General features: G+C 41.5%; 1 protein-coding gene across 1 annotated transcript; it reads left to right on the top strand.

Annotated features, from left to right (window-relative positions):
• Positions 1 to 10: 10 nt before the first annotated feature.
• Positions 11 to 24,529, top strand: LOC140994292 (potassium channel subfamily K member 2-like). The gene is made up of 9 exons (XM_073463860.1): positions 11 to 257; positions 14,914 to 15,020; positions 15,170 to 15,282; positions 16,391 to 16,481; positions 16,958 to 17,075; positions 18,473 to 18,633; positions 20,422 to 20,608; positions 20,761 to 20,900; positions 24,191 to 24,529. The coding sequence occupies exons 1-9, from the start codon at positions 11 to 13 to the stop codon at positions 24,527 to 24,529; spliced, it is 1,503 nt and encodes a 500-aa protein (XP_073319961.1).
• Positions 24,530 to 25,662: the final 1,133 nt, after the last annotated feature.

Raw genomic sequence — 25,662 nt, 5'->3', positions numbered from 1 at the left:
TCACAGCTTCATGTCTGGAGAGCACCTCCGCCCCGCCTCGTGCCGCCCGGTCTGCACTGCGCAACGGCGGCGGCGGCACGCGCGCCCCCCCTCCCCGGCTGCCACGGAGACCGCGGTGTTTTGGTCAATGACAGGGTCCACGTGGAGGAGCGACGCCACTGCCGTGTCACCGAGTCTGCGCAGACGGCCGCTCTTCGTGCTCCTCTCTCCGGGTTTTCCGCCGCGCCACGTCCGCACCGACAGTCAGGTTTCCCGGAGTAGGCTGCGAGACAGCAGGGAGGGTTGTAGAAAAGGAAAAAAAAGTGCCCTCAGTCTGTCTGGGAGGCTTTTGTGCGTGACAACAACAGGCACTTCCGGGTAGATTACTCGCAGTTGATTTGCATTATGGAAATATGTGTCTGTGTTTTTATCCCTTTTTCTGTTGTCGTTTTCCGCCACACAGACACAGTAAAACATGCTGTCCGACCTATCTGACCTTCATGTTGTGCTTTATTTTTTTAAATGTGCGCAGTCCCTTTTAGATTAACAACAAAAATAAAATAAAAAATACATATATACACTTATAATAAAATGAATGTCAGCTAGTGCGTGATGCAGGTGTTTTCTACCAGAAAGTAGCTGTAAACAAACACTGTGATTCAGTCTGTACTCAGTCTCAGCATGATTAGTACCTGGTACAAGTATAGTTTTTGGAGACATGAAGGACCTGCCCAATATTTGGAGGCAGATTTATGTAATTTTATTATATTAAAGGCCAGAATGAGCAGCACCTTGTTCACACAAGTGGCTGACATCAAGCACTTCACACACACACCTCTGTTTACATCAGCACAGTCCTGTATTAACACAGCTAGTTGTGTGTGTAAGTATGCGTAGGATATATGTGGCACTGGTGCTGGAAGAAACCATTTTATTCACTCTTTTTTCTATAGCTGGAATAACAAACTAATTGATTCACCTGAAATTGGGCACAGGTAGCTAAGTTAGAGCCTGTATATTGCCATTAAATATAGTGTTATTGTGATGCAATTTATGTTGGCCTCTTCGCTAAAATTGAATAAAATATCATAAGGACTTATTGATAACAGAAAATAGTAATTAAAATGTATATTATGTTTTCTGAATTTACCCAAATAGCACAGTGTTAAAGAAAATGTCCTGTATGCACTGCTGGTAGGTGTCCACAAGATGTCCCACTAACGCTTTATTTTGAAGTGATTCCTCAGAGTTACCGTGCAGAAAATGATCATACTCATTTGGAGAATATAATTAAATATGAAGAAGTTAAGGATAAAAATGTTATTAGAACATACTGTGTGTGCAAAATGGTCTCATTGTTAATGGATTCTGAATGGATTACAAATTAAGAGACTTTTAAACTGTTTGTATGCATTAGTTTTTAATTACTGCATAATTTAAAGTAAACTGATCACACACGTGACACATTGTAATGTATCATAATTATTGCATGATGTGACATTTGTGACACTTTGCATCAGGTTTCAGTAGCGCGTGGTTTGGCTCACACACACACACACACACACACACACACACACACACACACAGGTCAAGGCAAGTGTCCCAGTTTTGTATGATAAGTGTGCTGTGTTCATTAGTCCCAAGAGGAAAGTATTGATTGCACCCGTGCTGCTGTCTCCAAACACTGAAACAGCAGAAAACTTGTCTGGCAGGTGGGTTTTGTCAGACACGTGTGCATTTCTGTTCTCATCTACAAACTGTGCAGCAACTTAAATACACAGATACACGTTGTATATCTAAAGAGTCTATGTAATGATAATCTCTTGCGATGGGATCACACTGAGACGTGTGTCAACATGTTCAAGTTCTGACCCATGAGTACTCAGTAGCCATTACTACATTTATTACATGAGACTCATTACCCATGAGTTGGACCACGCTCAGCCTTGGTTGTGACGCTTTCACGCTGACAGAATCTGTCCACAGCGAGACACCCATATAAACACCTGACAAAGGCTATAGGCTATAAAATGGAGGGAAATAAAGAAAAATGTTCAGTCCTTGAAAACGAGTTGATACATTTTTAGGGGTTTATTCTGAGTTAACAAAAGTTTAGATTCCTTCGCTCGTCACCTCACTCTCCTTGGTTGTCTGTTTTTATCTGTTTCCCATCTGCTTTTCTCCTTCATGTCCATATCTCTCACACCCTCTTAGGTAATGCTAGACTTTACCCTCAAATTGCTAAAAATAGAAAAACTCTGTTGAGATGCCAACATCGCAGCACATGAACACACACACACACACATTCACACACATGCAGTACTCTGCCAGCACTAAAGTTTGCAGCCTCACTGCAGTTGTTCAGGATTGTATGGGTGAAAAGCAGTGGTGAGAGGGAGGGTAGGGGAACTGCAGAAAACTGTAGAAAAGAAAAAAAAGAAAAGAAAAAAAAACTGTTCTGAGAGAGATGGAAACAAGGGTGGTTCACATTGAGAAACATGAAAGGTGAAACTGAGATTGAAGCAGGGCAGCGGCAGAAGAAATAGTTGGGAATATGAATTGATACAATGCAGCGTGTGTTTGTACAGATGTGTCTGGATTGTAGATTTATTCAACCGGATGATTGGACTATTACCCATGGAACACATACACACACACACACACACACACACTCAAATACTCTTTCCCACATCCACACCGTCCAATCTATATGAGCTGAGCACAACAGAAGGTCAGTTTATTCAGCACAGCAGTGTAATTGAGCTCTAACCTGATCTCATCATTTTGGGATATTTGTTGATCCCAAAGGAGAAATCCATCTTTTAATGGTTGAAGGACAGTATCTCCCGTAACTGTCCCCGTGTCGTGTCACCTCACATTACTGTGAAACCAATTAAGTAGTCAGTGTTTTCTGAGTTGACATGACATTGTAGTTTCCACTGACTGTGGTCAAAAGTGCAACTGAAGTCCATCTGAAACATTGTCCAAAATATTGAGGCGCATGCGTTTGAGTTTCAGTGTTTCACTGAAATGCTGATGTTTTGTACAAAAAAAAAATTGCTTTCCAAAGCTTTGCAAGCGTAAGATGTTGATGAAGGTTCTCAGTCATCCAGGTCATGGTAATTCTACATGCTGCATCGTAGGCAACTGGATGAGTTTCATTGACTTCTGTATCTTCTGCCAGAAGGCAGCAGTGAACTGAAACACATCCAGTTGTCTACGATACAGCACTTAAGAGTTGCATAGAGATAAAACATTAGTTCACATTGCAAAGCACAAGGTACATTTATTGTCATTTTTTAAACGAGGGTTTAAAAAATGAAATAATGACTGAGTCCTTGAGTCTTGCTAGATCTTTTTTTGATAATGGACTGTTGAGGATGATTTCAGGAGTCTCACAGCGTGAGGAATGAAACTGCTGCATAGTCCGGTGGTCTGACAGCAGATACTTCTGTATCTGTTGCCAGATGGCAGCAGGGTGAACAGACTGTGGCTGGGGTGGGTCTCAATTTGTAATATCCTTTGGGCTCTGTAATAACTGTAGACGGAAAGAAACAAACTTCAAACTGATAAAAACAAACTTGCACACATGCAGTTGCACAGTTTGAAGGTCAAGGAGGGAAGTTTGTGGGTGCACTATAAACTCTGAGACTTGGACCTGTGACTAGGAAAGACCAGTCACAGCTTTATAACCAGACGTGAACAACTGTCACTCACATGAGCACATGAATACTCTGAAAAATCTCCATGCGTGCCTCACTGAGTGGCTTAGCACTGTAGTGGCTCATTATTTCACAGCTGGCTGGTACACAAACTTCCTACTGACACTCACTTACAGGAACGGAGATTACACCGTAATTGTTAACATGAGTTACGGTTTGGTACAGTATCTGTTTGTGTGTGTGTGTGTGTGTGTGTGTGTAACGGCAATGCAATTCATTTAGAAAAACACTTTTTGTTCTCACGCACAGCGGGCAAACAGAAAGACAGAGTCATGATGCAGAAAATTGGACCATCAGGCAGCGATGTTGTTCTAACAGATCACACCGCACAGAATGTACTGTTGTTGTTAACATGAGAGTCCTATTGCCATGACTGTGTGTGTGTGTGTGTGTACTTTGGTCGAAGGGAAAAACACGAGCCTAATAAGGCTGATGATGCTTTGCGATGAGGCGGCTTCCAGTCACAGATGCAGGTCACTTTTAGTTGGCTGTGAAAGCATTCAATTCTCATCCAGTAGCATCCAAAACAGCTGATGAGCAAGATTTTTAGTGTACCTTTGTCTTTGTCTTTGCAGTTCCAGCAGTTAATGAGAGCAGGGGACACTTTTTTGTACAGATATCAGGGGTCGCTGCAGAATACTGACAATAATATAAGTCCACAGCGATGCTCCATTATAGTCTGCAGCAGGGAATGAGCCTGAATCTAACAGAGCTTCAACAGACATTATTTCAGAGCCAAATACTACTGAGTGAACCCAAGTAGAGTTCCAGTGTGTAGTTGCGTATTTTTGTGAGTAAAAGTGGTTTATAATTGATTGATTAACCCGGTGAAATTGTAATTTATTATTTAACAGCATGGAGGTGAAGGTTTCAAAGCTTCATCTGGCTTCTAATTCTCTGGATCTCTACTCAACAGATTCCTCCAACAGATAGATCCTCATTTTGTGTATGATGTCGGACCAATGCACAAATATCACATTACACTGAACAAAGTTTTCTGTTTCATGGCGAATGGCAACCAGCATCAAGGTGCATAACCACCGCCTGCTGTGAGGAAAACAGAAAGAAAGAAAGGGAAGTGATTCAAGGGGTAAGTTCATCCCGACTTTATTTTGCAGGGACACCCTCGCTACATCCTACGCTGACTATGGAGATAGGCAGAGATCAGCAATCTACTGCGATCACACTTCTAGTTAATGTAATGTAATGTTAATTTTATTATCAACACTGTGAAAATGGGCTGATATCACCAATTTCTTATAAACTAAGAACAATAGTAAATATCAAAGCTGTTCAACCTGAAGAGGACTCATAGAAAAGTGACAGAAATGCCAACAGCAGTGTAAACTCCCACACATACTGTATGTATAGAGAACATTATCTCTGCTCTGTTGCCAAAACCAGACAAAGGTGAATACTGTGTCTTTTTTTAACCACGCTGCTCTATTTTTAACTCACTTTTTTTCTCTTGTGGGATCTACTTTGATCATCATTCCTGTCAGTGCCGGTGGCAACACTGCACTTTCTAACCCGCTCTCCTCTGCTCACATCTCCTCTTCCTGACCCTCTCTTTTTTAGTATAACACTAGACCATCCTCCTCTGCACTCATCTTGTTCAGATGCTTAAAATTGTTTTTTTTGTTTTAAAAAATGTATTTGTTAGGATTGTATTTTTTCTCAGAGAGCCATGTTTTTTTTTCTTCAAAACTACACATTACAAACTTGCAGTAGATCAGACCATAGTGTTAAAACTTCAGAAAAAAGGGCCAAAATCAATCAAATCCTATTTTTGTCCAAATTTGAAAGCCATAGTAATGTTCCAGGATGCATCATCCCTTCAACCTTTATCAGAATTGTGACAGAGAGGGAGAATTTAGAGCCTTTCACTACACTTCAACCATCCAGCCACTGTATGTGACCAGTACATGAAATTAATCCGGTTGGTGAAATCTCACAAAATATCACTCGTAAGTTTAAATTCGATGGAAACGGATTGAAATCTCAGCGCCTGTTGACATATTCTCCAGCATGGTGGACAATGATTTAATCTGAAGATGCAGCACGTGACAGACACTTTATTTGCCCACGTACAGAACAGAGAGCAGGGAAGTATAAGGCAGTATTTTTTGGGATTACATTCCCTTCTAAAAATTTGACCAATTCACTCGCTAATTGTATTTTCCAGCTCCTGTTCCCACTTCCCAGCACCATGTCACGCAACTGCATGGCTCTGTTTGTCTTTAGCATAGCCCAAGTGCATTCACATGCATTCTCACATGAGCACGTACATTGGCAGACACATACCCCCCCGCACACACAACCCCATTCAGTTATGTAACAAGGATTAGGTTCCCCTATTTTGTGGCCCCAACAATCAAAACTATGTGAGCTATTTTTAACCCTGGACCGCAATATAATATCAACAGACGCTTACCGTAATAATGGCAAAATTTACGGTCATTGCTGCTAATGTGGAGATGTCCTCCTAACACTGATATTCACCGCATGGGCCTCCCATAACACCAACAGCCATTTTCACTTCAGCCTCGCAACTGAGACCCCAACTTGAAGCTATGCTGCACAATCTGGAACTATTTTCAGCTCATCAGTGAATCTGTTTTTACTTGTTGGACTTCTTGGAAGCTCGTTGCTAAGCCATGTTAATCCATCAATATTAATTCAGAGCAAATGAAAATCAGGAACTCTTCGTCTACATGTGTCGCTAACCGTAGTGCCACAGACACTCTGCCTTAATGGCATTTGTGAGGTCGTTGCTAGGCAATTCAAGGGGAAAGATGGATTTTACAACCTTTTAACAAATCCCACAAACTGACTTCTAATGAAAACGGTCATCACAGCTGCTTCATGCAGCTTGATTCGAACAAAGCTGTGTCACAAGCAGAAAACATTTATGGCCCAAAGCACGTTAGATACTGTCGACTTGGATTTAGATCACACAGTGTAACAGGTCAGTGTAACACGTGTATAGGTCAATTTTTTTGTGTGAACTGCAGTGTACTACCACCACTTGCCTAACTTTAATCCTGACACCAACCCTGTTTTAACCTAACCCAAGGGCGTAGGTTTGCATATATACATGGCCCTACCAATATTTGACTATATCTCAACTCCGAAAACGTTGAAGCAAATGAAAATCAGAAACTCTTCTTCTGTGCTCATGTGATTGGTTGTTTTACTGTGAGGCAACTGATGTTTGACATAACAGCCAAACACAGCAGAGTATCCCTCTGGCTGGTCCATGCGAATATCAATCCATGCACATGTGCTATTTGATATATCAATTTTTTTTTATTTGACCTCACCGCCTTTTTAAACAGCTGTTTAAAAAAGAAAAAAGTACTAAAAACATGTTGCGTCTTTCTTTCATGCACCCCGTAACTAGTCAGGAGACATCAGGAGGTGGTGCTCATTCTGCTTTTGTCCACAGAATAAACACAAATTGAAAGCTCCTTGTAGCTGCTTTAATGATTAACATTATGGGGATTTGCATCCTCAGAAATAAGGCAAGCCTCCACAATGTGTCAACAGGTTGTTTGAAATACTTGCTGTCACATTCCACGAGCTAATTCCTCCGCGGTCCAGGTCATTACTGCTGGAAAACCGGAGGAAGCACTAATTCTGTTACAGTGGCTTCACACACACACGCACACGCACACGCACGCACACACACACACACACACACACACACACACACACACAGAGTCATTGTTGCAGTTTCTCACCAAGTCAGGATGTTTCTCTTGCACACTGGCAACACATACTGTACTTGTGCACACACTTACTCACACTCACACACATACACACAGTGGGCAGTTCCGCTTCAGGGTGCATAATTGCAGGCTTGTGTCTCGCCAGGACATGATGTCCCGAGGACCCAGGGTCAGTTCTCCACAGGCATCTGAGGGGGCACCACAGTGTCAGGACCAATCACCTGTAAGAGCAACTCTGCTTCTTAAATACACATACATACACAAACACATACATGTGTATACACACCTACAGTAGAGGGCACACACAGACACAAACAAACACACACACACAAAAGCACACGTACATACAAAGTCACGTACAGATGCACTAACAAGGGATTTAGAAATGGTGGAAAAATCTGTTGCGGTAATTAAAATGGTCATGGGGTTATGGTAATGTCAGAAAAGGTCAGAAGGGATCACGCTTGTTTTCCACATGAGAGTAAAGTTTAGCTTATGAGCACAGAAGAGGAGCTCACTTGTCAAAGCTCTATCTGATCAGATCCCATGTAATGACTGGAAGTTAGAAGTCAACTTTTCCAGCTGAGAGTGTTTTATTTTAAGACGGGCTAAAGATAAATCCTGCGTGTGTCTGCAGAAATGAGAAAACAGTGGCTAATAAATGAGTTTAAACAGCTGCACACATGTTGCATGCAGACAGAAGCTGGCTGGTCTTTGTTAATTCCCTAATTAAAGGTCAGCGTGATACCGCGGGCTTCGTGATCCACAAAATTAAATAAAATAATAAAAACATTTAATGAAAATACACTGTTTCAACGCCATCTTGTATGCGGAGCACGAATGAGTTTTTCTTGGTTTCATTCCACAGCAGGAGAATATTTGCATTCGTATTGTTTTTAGCCTTCAGACAGACTGCATAACACAAATAACAAATGATGGGAAAATAAGCTCAAATGAGAGTTCTATATTTGGTCACTGCTGCGTTAATTGGCTGTGACTAAGTATCAGCATCATTGATGATCTTACACCAAACTGACTGCTATCATTAAGCAATCAATTTCTAAATGAGCACGAGACACTTCTCAGCCACAGGCACGTAACACACAACTGAAATAATATTTCTATCAAGCGTTTTTGTGAGCAGAGGACTCAGAGGACCACCCTGACAACGAGAACATGTGAAAAAATATCCAGACTAGATTAATTCGAATTGGCAAAAAGTGCATATGTATTTTTAACTACCTATTTGAAGACTGAAAGTATGAGATAATGAGTTTACATGAGAGGTTGTTGAAGTATCAGTCATGCAATCTACGTGATGAAACTCAAGAGCAGGATCTGGAAAACAACAGTGGCATTGTTTGAACTGTCATTTCACATTTCCAACAATATTTATGTGTTCATTTTCACTTAAACTTGATTTTCTGTTATTCGTTGTTCATAGGAAACCGTTAAGATGCTTTGTGGCTAGGACGGGCCTCGTGAGTGGCCATCAGTGCATTTTTACCTGCTCTCTGATCTCTGAAGGTTGTGTTTCAAAGCTGATGTTCATTCTGATGGATTACACAACTCAAGCAACTTTGAAGGAGTTCTGATATCTAAAACAATGGTCAGCAAATGTTTCCCCTACAGGCTGCAACCACCTCTGGATAAAATTTCTCCAGAGCTGACCTCTTCACCAATACACCTGCCAAGTGTGAAGTTGCCCTCGGATGAACAGTCGTGGAGAAAAAAACAACACCTGATAGCAGACGTGTGACTCAAGTCAAGTTACTTTTTCCCACCTGAGAAAGTTGAATCTTCCCTGCAGTTTCTCTAAAAAAGGTTTTAGTACCTGTCAATGATGATAATGATATAATTGACTAATTTATCCAACCTGCTCAAAAAGTATAACAAGGAAGGAATTTGTATTATAATTGTCGATATTCAGTGAAATAAACGGAATCAAACAAAACTTTATAACGTCTGTTTGTTTCTTAATTTGTTCTTCAATCAAAATACATTCTCTCCCCATCACGTTTAAACAGTAAAATACTGAGAGCCGGGCTAACAAATACAGAAAAACTAAACTGAAAAGATAAAATGAACTCAAACAAGCCATTCGAGTCATCATGTCTTAAGTCAAGTCATGTTGCAAGTCATCAAACGAGTCCAAGTCACAATGACTTGATCCACATCTCTGCCCGATAGGCTGCTACTGTATGTGTCTGTGTGGCAGCCATACTGGAAGGATCAAGATCTGCTAAATGTTTCTTTTAATGATTTCTCATCCAAACAACTCACACTCGACAGTGCACATCCTCGGGTCCCCAGCCTTACATCTGCCAAGTTTGGAGGATATCTGCTCAGTGATTCTTGAGATATTTGACAGACAGACAGACAGTCAGTAACTAACAGGGGGTTCATGTGCGACACACATCATATTTGCCCACAGACACGCTCACACACACACTCAGTCAGTCCCACACAGTATCTATCTTTGGCTGTATAAATAGGCGTGTAATTAACGTTCAGAAGTTGGAGTCATGAGGTGAAAACACGAACATTTAAACTGCTATTAAGTTCTCATCATGGGGCCGAGAGACAGAGAGAGGGAAGAGGGAGACGGATGGGGAGAGTGGGAGGGATGGAAAGAAAAGAAAAGAGAGCGGAGCAGCGGAGCACGAGAGATGGATGATACCTAAAGGCAAAAAAGACAGAGTTGTTTTGGGAATGCGTGTGGAGAGAGTGTTTAAAATACACAAACTGTAATACATGCATGGAGGGGAATGACATGAACACCATGTCGACCAGTGCTGCCTCTACACCTCAAGGGCCTTAATTAGCCTGAAAGCACACACACGCACACACACACACACACACACTGCAATCTTTAACTCAGCAGTAAGGTCTAACTCAGCAGTAAGGTCTTGGTTTTAATCAGAGGGCCAAACTGGAGACTGATCCTCTGAAGAATTTCCAAAAGCTGCCACTTGTGTTTGTTGTTGAAACCTACTTTGGAGCAGTAAGCTTTGATTTATATAGTCTCCATTTAAAGTCCTGTAACATAACTGGCCTTTTTAGGCATATTTGATCACTTCAGTGGATGAAAACACCTGTCGTTCTCTTCTCTGGATTCATAGTCTGGATTTAAAGAGGTCATATAATGCTAATTTCCAGGTTTATACTTTTATTTTGGGGTCCTAGTAGAATAGCTTTACATACTTTAATTTTCAAAAAACACATTATTTTTTCTCATATGGTGCATTGCTGCAGCATCCCTTTTCACACTGTGTCTTGAACGCTCCATTTTAGCTACAGAGTGAGACATATCGCCTCTGTTCAATCTTTGGTGAGAGTTGCACATGTTCATTACTTAACGGGCAGGATGTAGCCAATCAGAGACAGAGTAGTTGTGTAGTGTGATCTAAAATAACACAGCTACACTAGCAGCAACTGTATGTCTGCTGACTGACTGGAGTGTATATATTTTATAATAAATATAGAAAAATATATATTTATATAACGCCTGTTACATAGTGACGCTCATAAGTTACAGAAGTAAAGGCTTGACTCCAAACCAGGCGTTTCAGGCAGTGCAGGAGCAGTGTTTTCTGTGGGAGAGAGTAAATCCCTTTGGTGTGGGCTTTTTCACTTTCCAGACCTTTAACATGCACAAAAATGCTACATAACACAATAAAGGCAAGGCAAAAACCCAAAAAGCACAATATGACCTCTTTAAATTGTAGCCATGGTAATATAGGTCAGTATCCTCGAGCAAATAAGATGTGTATGATTGCAGGGAATGAGTATGATGATAAACCAGCTATGTGTTCCCTCAGTGGATTCACAGTACATATACTGGTTAAATATTTAGAGAACATTTCCATTGCGTATGTCTAATGCTACAGTATAAACACACTGGACCAAGTGAGCATTGTCTTGCTTTGTTTGCCAGTAAAAAGTCCATACAAAATGGTGCAGATTATGGAGAAAATATAGAAGTCATCCTACTTGCATGTTCCATATAAAGGAATATTTCAGTCCTTGTGTTTCAGCCTGTGTGCAGCCATCCATGTTAGACATCTTTCAAACTAGCTTTGTGCTGTATGTCAGTGGTTCACTGGATCAATCTACGAGGCTACAACTCAAAAACGTTCTGCCATAAACAAATTTGTATATTTTGTGCAAATATTAAGATACTGAGAAACTACTAGTACTCATCCTCATGCAAAATGGAAAATAAAATCATAAAATACAACATTGATCCTGAAGAGATGTTACATTCTTGATGTGCAGGTGAGCTCGTGCACCATCTTCGGACAGGGCACGTGCTAACCTTTTAGCGTAGTATTGTACTGGCTACAGTAATTCCAGCTTTAAAAAAGGTGTAAATAACATTTTCAAATCGATTTTGGATCTCGGGGCTTCTGCAGGCTTGGACAAGCTCTATGGACCCATGTTATATATCTTATCCAGTTGTTTTTTTTACATTTTAAAACAACTCTCCATGTATTTCAGTTATTTAGGAGTATGCTGCAACACTGTGAAGCTCCAGAAATGTTGTTATTGTGGGCTATAAAACATCATCAAACTTTCCATCTGCTCGAGGATGAGTTATGACTGAATTTTCATTTTTGGGTGAACTTATCCTTTAAAGGGGCACTATGCAGTTTTTGGAGAAGAAATTCAAACTCAGAGTTTTAATATTTACAATATTAATGAGGTAATAATACAAACTCAGAAATATTTATTTTTTCTATATCTGAATAAACGAGCTGTTCTCAGAGGAAAATAAGGTCCTCACACTGTTTGAAGCTAGAAAGGTGGCAGGGTCCGCCACATTTAAACAAAGTGAAACAGTATGAAACTGTGATTTCCTTTAAGGTCAGTTTGTTTATTCAGTTTATTCAGTCATGAGTTTGTTTATTTAGTTTGTTCAGGCATTAAAAACTAATTTTAAAAAACCCAAACCAACATACTGCACCACAATAGCTTCAGACGGGGACTCACTCCATCAATCACATCCCATGGCTCACTGGACCACGGTTTGGGAACCACCTCCCTGCGTCCTGCACCTCCACCCACTCCCCCCTCTCTCCACCCCTCTCCTCCTCCTTCCTCTCGGTGTTATCCCGCCGCTCCACCGGTGCGCTCAAAAGCGAGAGCGCAGCCGGAGCGGAGTGGATGCTGGAGAGCCGAGAGAGCAGGAGGACGCACAGAGAGAGAGAAACGCTCAGAGAAAAAGCTCTTCGCAGTGACATGCGGAGGCAATAAAACCAGCAAGCGAGGCGCAGCGTCGGTGTCCGATCAGCGGTCAGAGTTAGAGGAGAGGAGCGGAAGAAACACGGAGCGCCTGTTCGTCCCCCCGCTTCAGCAGCGCAGGGAGGAGACACGCAGAGGAGGAAAGATTCCCCTAAACGCAGTGAGGGCGCCGGATGAGGAGAAGAGGAGAGCGGAGGGCATTGGATAGGCAACAACAAGGAGTGAGTACACAAACTTCTTCATCATGTGGTGCAGCTGGTGAACAGGTTTCAGAGCACACCTGCTGTCTGCTGCACTTTTAAAAACACTTTTTTTAATGCGATATATTAAAAGCATCTTCTTGAAGCTCATGCAAGTTGTTCCACTTGTCTCACTTCTCCTCTGAGAGGATGCATGCAGAAGAGAGAGGGAGAGATTATCTTTGACACCAGCAGCTCTGCTTCCTGCACAGCTGCACTCACTGCATGTTTGTTTCAATCCATTAAATATTTATTGAACTAGAATATTTCAAGTTGTCAGACAACCTGCAGAAATGTTTCTCGAAAGCAGCTAAACATCAGGAGTTTCAGTGGTTACCCTCAGTTATTCTTTTATACTGGAATGAAATGTTTTAATTGATGAATAAATGAACTCATATGTTCAACTTTGTGTAAAGCTCAGGATCATTGTCACTTTTAAAACATTATTTCCCATAGTTTTAACTTTGTATTAAGTCATCACAAACTGTCTGCTGAAGCTGAGCAGGGATGTGTAAGAGTTTACTGAGATACTGAGTGAAGAGTGAAGACAAAAGGAGATAAATGTTTTTACGGTGATCTGATGAAAGATTATTTCATTCAGCAGCACATACTAAAATAAAAGTTTGTATATTTAGTATGTAGATTGAATCTTTTAAAGAAAAAGGCATAAATCAACGCTTGTTGTGAGTTTTAGCAGTTTGTGCATACCTGTTGTGTTACCTCGTCACACAGCAATGGGAGTATACAGTATGGTGGTGTACAATACAAATGTTTATTCTCATTTAAAGGGGCAATATGTAAGATTTAAGTTGAAAATATTTAACTGAATGAATGTTAGTTTTAACAGTATGGTGTCTGTGTATTGTGTGGGAGAGATATCTCCTGAAGTTACGATGCTAACCACTCCCCTGGTCCCCAAAGCTCCCAGTCCAATCAGGGCAGCTACAGTTAGCAGCAATTAGTGGTAACTCCGCTGATATGAATGTATCAAGTGGCCAATTCTTACATATTGCACCTTTAAACAGGACAGGTCGTACACATGCCCAAAAATCTGTCAAGTCCGACAAAACATTTTCATTGGTCGCACCAAAGCGCCTGATATTCAGCGGTAACTTTAAACACCGCCACTTTTAAACTTATCGTAATTTCTTACAGCATGAGCTGAGGATGTGATATCGTGTGCGCCTAGATTATGTGCTGGTGCAGACAGAAGAGAAGAGACTTCTGACAAAAAGATAATTCATGAAAAGTGATGCTTCAAGCAGGCAGAGGTGACATCAAAACTGTTAAAGCCAAAGATATCCACATACCGTAACTGTGATTTCTTTAAGCTAAGTGGACAAACTGAGGACACTTATTTCAACATATGGCTACCATCTCCACTAAAATGTCTCTCGTCTCTGTCTTGACACAGGATATATCAGAATTAAAAAAACAGATATAAAACTGAGCTGTTGAGTGTTATTTATCTGTTCATCATATCTGCCATAGTTTGGATATCTGACCTGGTTACAGAGGTTTCATAATCAAATACAACTCTCACTCATGTGCATCAACTCAACTTCAACAGACTTCACCATCTCCCCACATCTGTCCCCTTACATGAAAGAGGCACACGACTCTCATGCCCCTCTTTCTTCTTGCTCTCAGCAAACCTTTTATTCTCAACTACTTGCCGTATCTTCTAAAAGCACACGCACACATTACACACACACACACACACACACACACACACACACACACACACACACACACACGTGTCGCAGCATGAACTGGAGAAAGTGCCTGAAGACTAAATGCTTGTGCTTAATTCATGCTTTCACCGGTGTCAGGATTTAAAGGCCGTTTAAAGGCCTGGTTGGTGATTTATTTATAAGGACTTCTAAAATTAGCAGCTAAATGTGTTTGACCGGAGCAAGAGAGCAGAGACCGGGAGGAGAGAAAAGTGTGGGGAAAAAAAGTCTTATTGCCATTTTCTCCTTTTTTCCCCGCTGACAGTGGCAGCTCCAGACTTATTGGACCCTAAATCCGCCACTCACAACACCAAGCCCCGCCTCTCCTTCTCCACAAAGCCAATCACACTGACTCCCCGGGAGGAGAGTGAGGTGAGGGAGGTCCAGATTTTAAAAGTTGTTTTTTACTTAATATTTCATAATGTGCTTATTCCACAGAGAGGGGAACAACGCTATATATAGGTTAGTTCAGGAGGCCTGCTGTATGTATGAGGGTTGATTGATCAGCTGAAGTGTTGCAGGTGGTTGCCACAGTGATGAAATGGAAGACGGTGTCAGCCATCTTTCTCCTGGTGGTTCTGTACCTGGTGATGGGGGCAGCAGTCTTCAGATCCCTGGAGCAGCCTCACGAGAGGTGGGCAGGTTATATTTTATGTCTGTCTGTCTGCCTCACTAACAGAAAAGCCATCCACCCATCTATTCACGCTCTGTTTATCAATCCACTGATCTGAGTGGATCACTATAACATGTGGAGTCCCCCAGGGTTTTATAATCGGGCCTCCATAATTTAATCTCTATGTGGTTTTGGCCAGAATCCTGCAGGAGATTTCTTTCTCCATCTACACCAACGACGTCCAGATTTACTTGACTGGTGCTGCATTTAAAGACAACTTGGAAGTCTACACTTTCTGACCTCCTACTAGAAAAAGTACAGTGGATTGCCACTCAAAGGCTAAACTCAGGGCAAATCTAGCCTGACTTTATGAAGAAGCAGTTGTCTGAGGTCGCACAACAATGACAGCACCAATGGGCAGATTGGTTGTTGAAACATGCAGCGTGCATTACTTGACAAACTGAGTTGCGGGTGACACCGTCAGCTTACTTGAGTCGAGCTGAGATGGTCAAGTTTACACTGCTGCACTGTGAAATCTGACAAAGTGACTTAAAAAATTGAGGAAACCGATTACCTCAAAATTACTAAATAAAGTAGAGTAATTTAAACTTGTTCAAACTTTTTATCTCATACAACTTCAATTTAATAGACTACTTGGTAATTCTGAGGGAAACCAGCTGACTCTTTAAAAGTAAAGTCAGCTTTTAATTGATTAACTTTTGGTGTTGTGCACCTGGAATGCTTGAAGGTCTTAGTTGGAAATTTCGACTAGTAAATTCCAACCTCGGACTTTGACTGTAACGCAGCATTAAACCAAGCTGGTAAACTCCAATAGAAAACTGCAGTGTGGAAGTACTGAGCCTATTAGTTCCATTTTAATCTTTACATTGACTTCAGAGTGAGTTCAAAGTCTGATAATCACTGAATGATTTAGAGCTATCACAAGCTGAGTATATTTCACAAAGTTTAAACTAAATCAGCTTAATTTAGGAGACTGTGCTGGACAGTAATAATAATAACACTAACTGTTATCTCGCTGGCAATCCTTTTCAAATAAGTGTTTTGAGTAGTTAAGAAGCAGTTATTTCACATCCTCACTTACTTCCTCTCCTCTCTCTCTCTCTGACAGCGCCCAGCGTTTGGCCATCCTGACCCAGAAGCTGGAGTTCCTGTCCAGACACTCCTGTGTAAACCAGAGCCAGCTGGAGGAGCTGGTTAAGGTGAGACTGGTTTAAGTTTTGAATGTGTTGCACACAGTTTTAACTCAGCACAGCAGCAGTGGTTTCAGCACCAGGGACAGCTCCTGCAGCCTGACGGGAGGAGGAGGAGGAAGTGTTAAGTTCTGTTCCTGATGCTAAACTATTGAACCCTGCTGGGGCTCTTACGTTCACCTTAATGTATTCTCCATGACAGCTCCAGATTTCTCCCTCACCCACAGTCATCTTAAGTTTTATATATTTCCATCTTTAATTCATAAGACAGGAAAGTACACAAACACACTTTTACTGTCTGCACCGCTACAGGAAATACATGTCTCAAAAGCACCTGCTTAAATTTTTATTATAATATTGTTTACAGCGGAGAGACAGTAACCCAATATGTGTTTTTTAAACCAGAATTTCAAAGTGCCTCATATTTATTCTTTGATAACTCTAGATGTGAAACATAATTTTTCTCTCCCTCTTTTCCCCTCCAGCAAGTTGCGTCTGCGATCCGGTCAGGAGTGAACCCTGCAGGGACACTGACCAACCACAGCAGCCTGTGGGACCTGAGCTCCGCCTTTTTCTTCGCTGGGACTGTCATCACAACAATCGGTAGGACACATGCACCCTCAGCGTCTCTGGGTTTATTCAGACCATCAGTGGTTCAGAGAGGAACAGAGGAACCTGTGTTGTGCTAGAAGCCAATCATTTGCTTATGTTAGCAGACTAAATTTCTAAATCAGTGTTAGCGTCTTCAGAAAGAAAAAATCTACAGTGCTCAGGAAGAAAGAAAGAATGGAGGAAAAATGTTGGCTACCGTTGCTCTCATCCTTTGGACTGTCGTGGGAAAATTCGACCCGAGTCCTTCACAAAGAAGTCCACAGTCCAGCAGCAGTAAACAACGTGAAACAAATCATCCACAGGCTTGTATAGGCAACCGAGAGAGACGAGGAAGGTCTCATTTTTTTGCGTCACATTACAATCCACTCATATTAAAAAGTGATATATACATTTACATTGGTATTATTTGTTACCTAGAGCCCCTTTAAAGAACTACAACATGTAGTAGTTGTTATGGTGACTGGCTTTTTGTGATGGTTGAGCCCTGGCAGGTATATGTGGTATATTTCAAGAAATGAATGTGTGATGTGTCCATTTACTGCTCTTAAAGAAACTGTTACGGTCAGTTATGCAACATGACTTCCTGCTGTGACAAGCGGAGACGTCACTGATTCTATATCTGCTGCCTGGATATAATCAAACTATGTCTCTGGGCTGTCTCCGTGGCCTTAAATCATTGTGTGTGTGTGTGTGTGTGTGTGTTTTAGAGACAGTCACTCAATTACACCTATTTGCAGGAGCACTGCTGTTGAAGCTATTACTTCAGAGGTTAAATTTAAAATAAATTAGTACTTACACAAGCACACAAACAGTGATTCATCTCACCTGTTGCTTTCAATATGGGCAGCCAACCCAGTCGCCACAGTAAATTTTGGCAATGTTTCTGCAAACCATGGAGATGTTTAAACTTTACATTTCTTTATGTTGCAACTTTATGTAACTTGAAATTTTATGTTGTGACAATGCTGTGCTTATGCTCTAGTTAGGTTTAGGCATAAAACCCACTTGGTTAGGGTTGGGAGAAGCTCATCTTTGGGATTAAATCACCTGCTTTGGTCGCCACAAACACGGCTGAAGATGTTCCCGAGGTCTCCCTGACTTCCCTTCAAAAATGTCAGTTTTTTGTTGCCACAAACACGACTGTAAATCATCCCGAGGTCTCCTTGATAATATGCAGTGGTTTCACACTGCTGGCTTGGCGGCTGTCTCACCTTTAGATCCACCATCACCTCCTGATATGACAGTCAGGTCATAAACATGTAATGCAAACATGAAAGGACATATGCACACCTATGACACAAACCGATGTGAACGTAACGTCCGGGCTGGGCTTAGCATGAAACGTTGATATATTTCTAAGTCTCTTTTACCTTCTGATGTCTCTGCAGGTTTTGGGAACACGTCCCCCCACACAGAAGGTGGAAGGATCTTCTGCATCGTCTATGCGCTGCTCGGGATACCTCTGTTCGGGTTCCTCTTGGCTGGTGTAGGAGATCAGCTCGGCACCATATTCGGCAAGGGCATCGCCCGAGTGGAGAAAATGTTTGTGGTGAGTCTGGAGTAACACACACAAACATGTACTGTAAAGTGGACAGACACACACATACTGTACTTCACTGTGAGTTTGTACAAGTTTATTGTCTGCAGGCGTCAATTCTATATATAGGCTATCCTGAATAATTTACATCAAAGCACTCTCCACAATTTTCTCACCCACACCAGCTCAGTTAGATCATATTTACAATGTCCAACAGCTGATTTAACGAGCATGCTAGGCTCTGATTTCACCGAAACAGACATGTGTCATTCTCCTTGTTTGAAACTTTTATTACAAAGACCTGGCAGTGCCATAGTTTCATACATTTACTGTTTCTGTTGTGTGAGTTGTGGCATGACAGTGTGAATTAAACCCAGATGTAAAGTAGTAAAGGATCAGATTCTCTGCAGGCTGCGCTGGTTTAGATAACCATGACAAAAATCATTGGCCCTAAAAGTTTGTTTTTTTTTAAAGTTTTTAAAGTCGGAGTTGCTGTTGCGAATAATTACTTTCAAGTCTCAAATGAAACGAGCAGAAGTCTGAGTGTAGAATTATTTGCTCCCCCTGCTGCTGTCAGGGCACCCAGGGGACGCAGTAATGAATATTATGATTCAGGCTGAGGACAAAGGACATTGTGTTAGTGTGTGTTTGCCTTATTGCTCTGTGCCCAGATTGTGCGAGACGGCAGCATTATCGTCAGTGAAGACTGCCAATGTCTTTTCTTTTCTACTGCACCCAGGGGACCCATTCATGGAACAATGTTATTACTGCTTAAACAGCGTCACGCTGGCTCAGTTATTCTTAGTCAGCCTGTCACTTCATTGCAGACTGAATTATCTCAACAACATTTAAATATATATTGCCAAGAAGTTTCCAGTCAAGGTTCCCAAGGGATGAATTGTACTTCCTTTGGTGATACTGACTTTTGCTCTAGCACCAACTAGAGTGTGACATTTGGTTTTGGGTGAAATGGCTCAACAACAACTAGATGGATTGTCTGAAATTTGTCCAATTTAGGATGAATTATGATAACTTTGGTCATCCTCCGATTTGTCATCTAACGCCCTGACCGATACTATCATTTATGAGCAAATACCTGCAAAACTAATATACCCATCATCCTCTGCTTTACTTCATGTTTAGTGCTAATTAGCAAATGTAAGCATATTCACGGGCCAAACGAGGATGGAGAACATGTTTAACATTATATCTGCTAAACATGATATGTTAGTAATGTCAGTCTACCTTCTGTTTTACAAAGACTTACAACAGATAGTCTGACTCATCAGATGTAAACGTTGGCTATAAGCCTGCTGTTGGCCGACTATTTCAGGCAGCATTCTCTCCCATTCTGTCTATCTATCCCCATCGCTACAGGAAACAACAACAACATGCACGCTAGCAACCTACACGCTGAAAATGGCAAGTTACTCAAACACTAACCTGGTCGCTGACAGTACAAAGACAAACAAGCTAGCAGCTGTTTCTTTTGCCAGGATTTTGCCATTTTAATATCAGGGCTCGCCTCTGCACCTGCCAAACAAGTTCCCCTTCCTGTGTTTTCTGTGGGAGAGAGGAGCTTCTGTTGGTACGGACTTCGACCTTTTTTAATTTCCAAGATCTTTTACATGCACACGAACCTATAAAACACCAAAGGAGAGGAAAAAACAAAAACGCATATATAGTAAGCCTCATGCATGTTTCCAGTGAGCACAAACAGACCAAAGGTACTGTCACTGAATTAAAATTCACTGTCCATATCATTAATTTTCTGTGCTTCTCTCTCCGTCTCCTCTGCAGCACGGGGACATCAGTCAGACAAAGATCCGTGTCATCTCCACTCTGCTGTTTGTGTTGTTCGGCTGCCTGCTGTTTGTGGCGCTCCCGGCAGCCATCTTTAAACACATCGAGGGTTGGTCTGCGCTGGAGTCCCTTTACTTCGTGGTCATCACCCTGACCACCATAGGATTTGGAGACTTTGTGGCAGGTACGAACACAAAGCCAGTGACTGAATACCAACACAACTCTATTGAATCCTGTTTGTCTCTCTGCATCATGCCTGTATGTCTCATCAGGTAGACTGTTTCTCCTGGATGTTTCACAGTCGTTGTCTCTGTCTGCCTCTGTCTCTGTGTCCAGGTGGTTCAGAAATAGAGTACTTAGATTACTATAAACCAGTTGTATGGTTCTGGATTCTCGTGGGACTAGCCTACTTTGCTGCCATCCTCAGCATGATAGGAGACTGGCTCAGAGTCATCTCAAAGAGGACAAAAGAAGAGGTATGAGACTGCTGGTTTCATTTACTCCTCCATTCATGTCTTTTGCACCTCCTGTCTGTCACTTTTTCTTTCTTTTTCTCTCCACACACAGTTCATCTGTCGATCTATATCCCAACTTCTCCGTCTCTTTGTCTCTTTCCTTCCGGCTCTCTTTCAGCACAGTGACACGCAGGTTATCCAAGCTAGTCGGTTACAGCGACACGTTCCCGCCTCAACTTTTGCCCTCTGCTTAACTTCATTTCAGTGATAAGACTGTTTTCTAATCTAATCGACTGTCTGCCATCCAAACACATAAACACGGTCGGAGGCCATTACTGTGAGCATCTCCAGAGAGAGAGAACGAAAGAGGTGATTTGTAGAATATGTGATGATGTCCTTAAATGTGTCTGGAGCTGTCTGCGCTCTAAATATAACACAGGTTATGTAAATAAAAATGAGCGCCTGGGAGTTTTCGCCAGGGAGCCTTTAATTGAAAAGCCTGGAGGTTCGGTTGTTGTAATTGGATTTCACTAGTGTGAGTGAATTTTGGTGATACAGTAGGTGATTCTGAATAAAGAGTCGGTCTTGACATTTAGCCAGTTGATAACTAACAAACATGTTTGGTCACACTTTTTCATAACAATCATAAAGTGTTACCACATATTCTATTATAAGAGATTTTGGGAGAAAGACTTGTATCTGTGTATTACTCACATTGTGGGGACTCGCCTTCCTTACAGGGACAAACGCAAGTCCCCACAACATAAATCATTAAATGTTAGGGGAAGACTTGGTTTGGTTTCGGGATAGGGTTAAGGTATTTCTCAGTGACATTGCATATTAATGAGTATTACTGTAAATATCTCAGAAGTTTCATCTGTAGCCCCTGGCCAGGTGTAAAGTTGGCAACCTAAAAATCAGGAAACAAGTTTAAATCAACAATCATGATGTTGGCATGTCGCCTCCAGTAAAAGCAGGAAAAGGACATGGGCAGCAATGGCAGATTAAGGGGCAATAAAGCAAAATACAAACAACAAACAACACAACAACAAGCAAACACGAGCAAATGCATGTAAGTTACAGAACAACTTTGCAAAAACAGTAACAAAGTAACAACAGTAACACTATTTTAGGTCGAGCAACAGGGCAGTTTAGCGGCACACCAGCTGTATGTATAAATAATGACGGTATCCAAATGAATGCTGACAGACTTGATAGCTTGTAATCCATGTTTGTAACTGGACCTGATGTGAACTGCAGCATTTCATGAGCTGCTCTGATCGAAAAGGCTGACTGGCTGAAAGCAGATTTTCTTAGTGGAATAATGTAGTTTTCTGTAGTGACTCCTCATGTAATCTGATTTGTATTAACTCATTGCCTAACAATGCAACTGAGAGGGGGAGGAGCCTCACCATGAATCATTTTATAGATGAGACACACGGCATACTAGCACGCTTGACTAGGTTTCCCAAGCTCTGAAGGTTGTATTTTTCTAGAATATGACTATTTGATTTCTTCGTGGCCCCAAGGTTGATCTACCTGCCTGTGACCAGCTGGTTAAAGAGTAGTGATCATAGCATTCATGTATACTCTAGCAGCCTCAGTTAACACACATTCCCTTACGAATATCTGGAATTGCTATAGGTTGTAGTTAGGGGTAAGGGATAGGCAACAAGTAGCTGTTATGGTTAGGTGAAGTCTCCAGGAAATGAATGGAAGTCTATGTAATGTCCCCAAAAGTGATCGAAAGATGACTGTGTGTGTGTGTGTGTGTGCATGGATGCTCCCCTGTGGGTTCTCATGCTGAAGTCCTGCTGTGATATCAGCTTACAGGCCTGTAAATGTGTGTGTGTGTGTGTGTTACTATCATGAGGCGCTGCATAGAGAGCGTATTGTGTTGTTTGCGACTGAGAACAGACTGGCTTTAAGGCTTTTAAGGAAGCAAACTGAAGCACGTCGGTGCCCCAGTAAGACAGATAAATATCTTGGTTATAAAAAAAGGTTTTGGTTTTTGTGTTTTTCAGTCTGCCTTTTCTTTTTAGTGCGCCGCAGAGCTCTGACTGAAAACAGGAGCAACAATGAGAGACTTGTCTGTATTCATTTGCAGTAATTGGCCTGTTTTATGATGTTGCATACAGTTTGTTCATAACATGGCACCTTAACTTGAGTGTTACTGGTTCTAGGAAATGTTTCACTGTCCCTGCATATTATTAAACAGTGTTTTTCTTGTGTCACAGTTGTTATATTAAGTAAAAGCCTCTGAGGTGTTGCAGAGTCAAACTATTAATATAAGAAGACAGGCAGACACTGAGGTGTTTGAGATGTGCAGACAGTAATTCAGTGGATGTCTCCCTAAAGTGAATTATAAATTCAGTCAGTTCTCGGAGGATATAACTCTCTTTTACCCTTTTATAATAAAATATTTTAGATTTGGAAGTCAGATAAAAAACGGGTCCGTGTCTGCAGCTTAATGACTAATTTTGCTGTAACATTATGCTCCGTTCCACCAGAAATATGGATGTTATCGCTATTTTGATATTTTAAAGCGCACTCAGCTGTGTGTGTGTGTGCGCGCGTGTGTGCGTCACATTTCCACAGCTGATTAATCGGACTCTGTGCAGTCCTGTGTAGTTGCAGATACATTGCTTTAATGTAATTGAGTCGACTTCCTGGTCAGTGACGCCGTCCCTCTCCATTTCACTCTGTCTCTCTCTTAAAGGCTAAACCCGACACACAAGTCTGCGATGAGTACTGACTGTCTCTAAATGAAGTTCTTATGAACCATAAGAGATCATTAGAGAGAGATCATTAAAGGAACATACTGTGGATTTATACATGGATTTCTTTCTCTTTTTTTTCATGTTGTGGAGAAAAAGGAAAATAAAAACAGTTGAACGTGGACATCATAAAAGGGATAATGTGATTTGGCAACTGTTGGATGTCAGAGTCCTTGAATATCTTGGATAATAAAGTTTTTGATGGAAAGTTTCAATGGAGCTTCAAGCGGATGTTCATTTTCATGTTGTACCAAACTGAAAATAATCTACTAGCTGCCCAGAGAGTGTCTGGAAAAGCCTGGACACTCCTGCAGACCACTAGTGTTAACAGCCTTCCTCACACAAAACCACCAAAAAGCACCTTCCACATGTACTCTTCTACTCTATTTTTCCTCTTCTTTATTTCTCTCTATCATACGTCATTTTACTTTAACTGTTCACCTGACACTGACATCAAAACAGACATGACATACCTGCCATCATGTGTATCCCTCCGTACTATCTACTCACCTCACTCTGACTCTCTCCTCGCAGGTAGGAGAGATCCGAGCTCACGCTGCAGAGTGGACGGCCAACGTCTCAGCAGAGATCAAGGAGACTCGTCGACGTGTCAGCGTCGAGATCTACGATAAGTTCCAGCGTGCCGCTTCAATTAAACGCAAACTGTCCACAGATCTGGGATTCAGCCCTGCCCCTGAACTCACTCTGCCCAGGAGGACCGTGTCGGTCAATTTCAACGACGAACGGGACAAGAACGAGAGGGAGGCTGGGACGCAGGGCCTGTCGACACCTCTGGCTAGAAACGGCAGTTTGTTCATGAACGGTTTGGACCCAGAGAGAGGGGATATCTCAGTCATCGAACACCTCAAGTAGAAAGAGAGGATGGTCAACACCTTTATAAGATCTTTTCCAAGGCAGGGCCATCTTCCCCCTTCTACAGAGACGTACTCAAGAATGTTTTCATGGATTTTTGACAACGGGACACTTTTCTCTCACTTCACGCCACTCTGAAACAGAGCAAGAAGAAGAACATACAGAACATGAGTTGATCTTGTTGAAACTTGCTCAACTAAATCTCACTCAGATCTTGGAATAAAGCAAAGTTTTTCATAGATGACAATTTGCCCTTGGCAAAGGATATAAGAAGTTTCCAACATACTGTCTCCATAAGATTATAGTATTTGGTGACAGTCTGAAAGTCAGATGAATGCCCATGATGCCTGTCTGTTTGCATTACACTGATATTTTACACTTTAACAATTTAGGATACATTTTTGAAACGCAGCTTTATATCTTATGACAACAAATGGTCCCCAGTGTGAATCAAACCATGGCCTGCTAAGTTACATGGTATGTGGCTTTACCGCTCTGCCATATTTCCAAATGACATGATAAGAGATGTAATGTATGTTTCTGGTGGGATGTGATGATGTCAGAGGAGGATGTCTGGACTACAAAGATGGTGGACTCTGATGGGGAGAGGCAGACTTTGTGTTAAATGACCGCAGAATGTAAAGATGGTGAGATTGTCAGATGATGGTGTTTGAACTACAGAGGAGACAGAGCAGTGTGCTATATTGAACTACAAAAATGGAGGACTGTGACGTCGATCGTACAGCACAGTGAATCTCTAGACTGAGCTCATTTTAGATTCTTCTGATTTTCCAGCTCGGAAAAGTGGCCAACTCAGACAGGTGAAATATTTGCAGTCCTGCAAAACTAACATATAAAACTTAAAAGTTTATAATTTCCAACATTGCAACTGGCTGAATCAGCGGGATATATTATGGAATCTAAGGCTGACTCTAAGTATTTTAATCACATGTAAGTTTAATGTAAAGGGTCACATTTAATACAAAGTTTTTCTATCATGTTGAGTCAACGTCTATAGATTAAATAACCAGATGTGTGATTACATAAACAGTATGTTCCCTTAACTTTATATGTCATTAATTTAATCAGACTAAGTCGTTTAATTTATCCGCATTGACTCAACATGATAAAAA

The sequence above is a fragment of the Pagrus major genome, chromosome 4 (assembly GCF_040436345.1).
Source record: "Pagrus major chromosome 4, Pma_NU_1.0".
Taxonomy (NCBI): Eukaryota; Metazoa; Chordata; class Actinopteri; order Spariformes; family Sparidae; genus Pagrus; species Pagrus major.
Note: the sequence above shows the minus strand (reverse complement) of the source record. Positions and strands in the feature narration are given on the sequence as shown.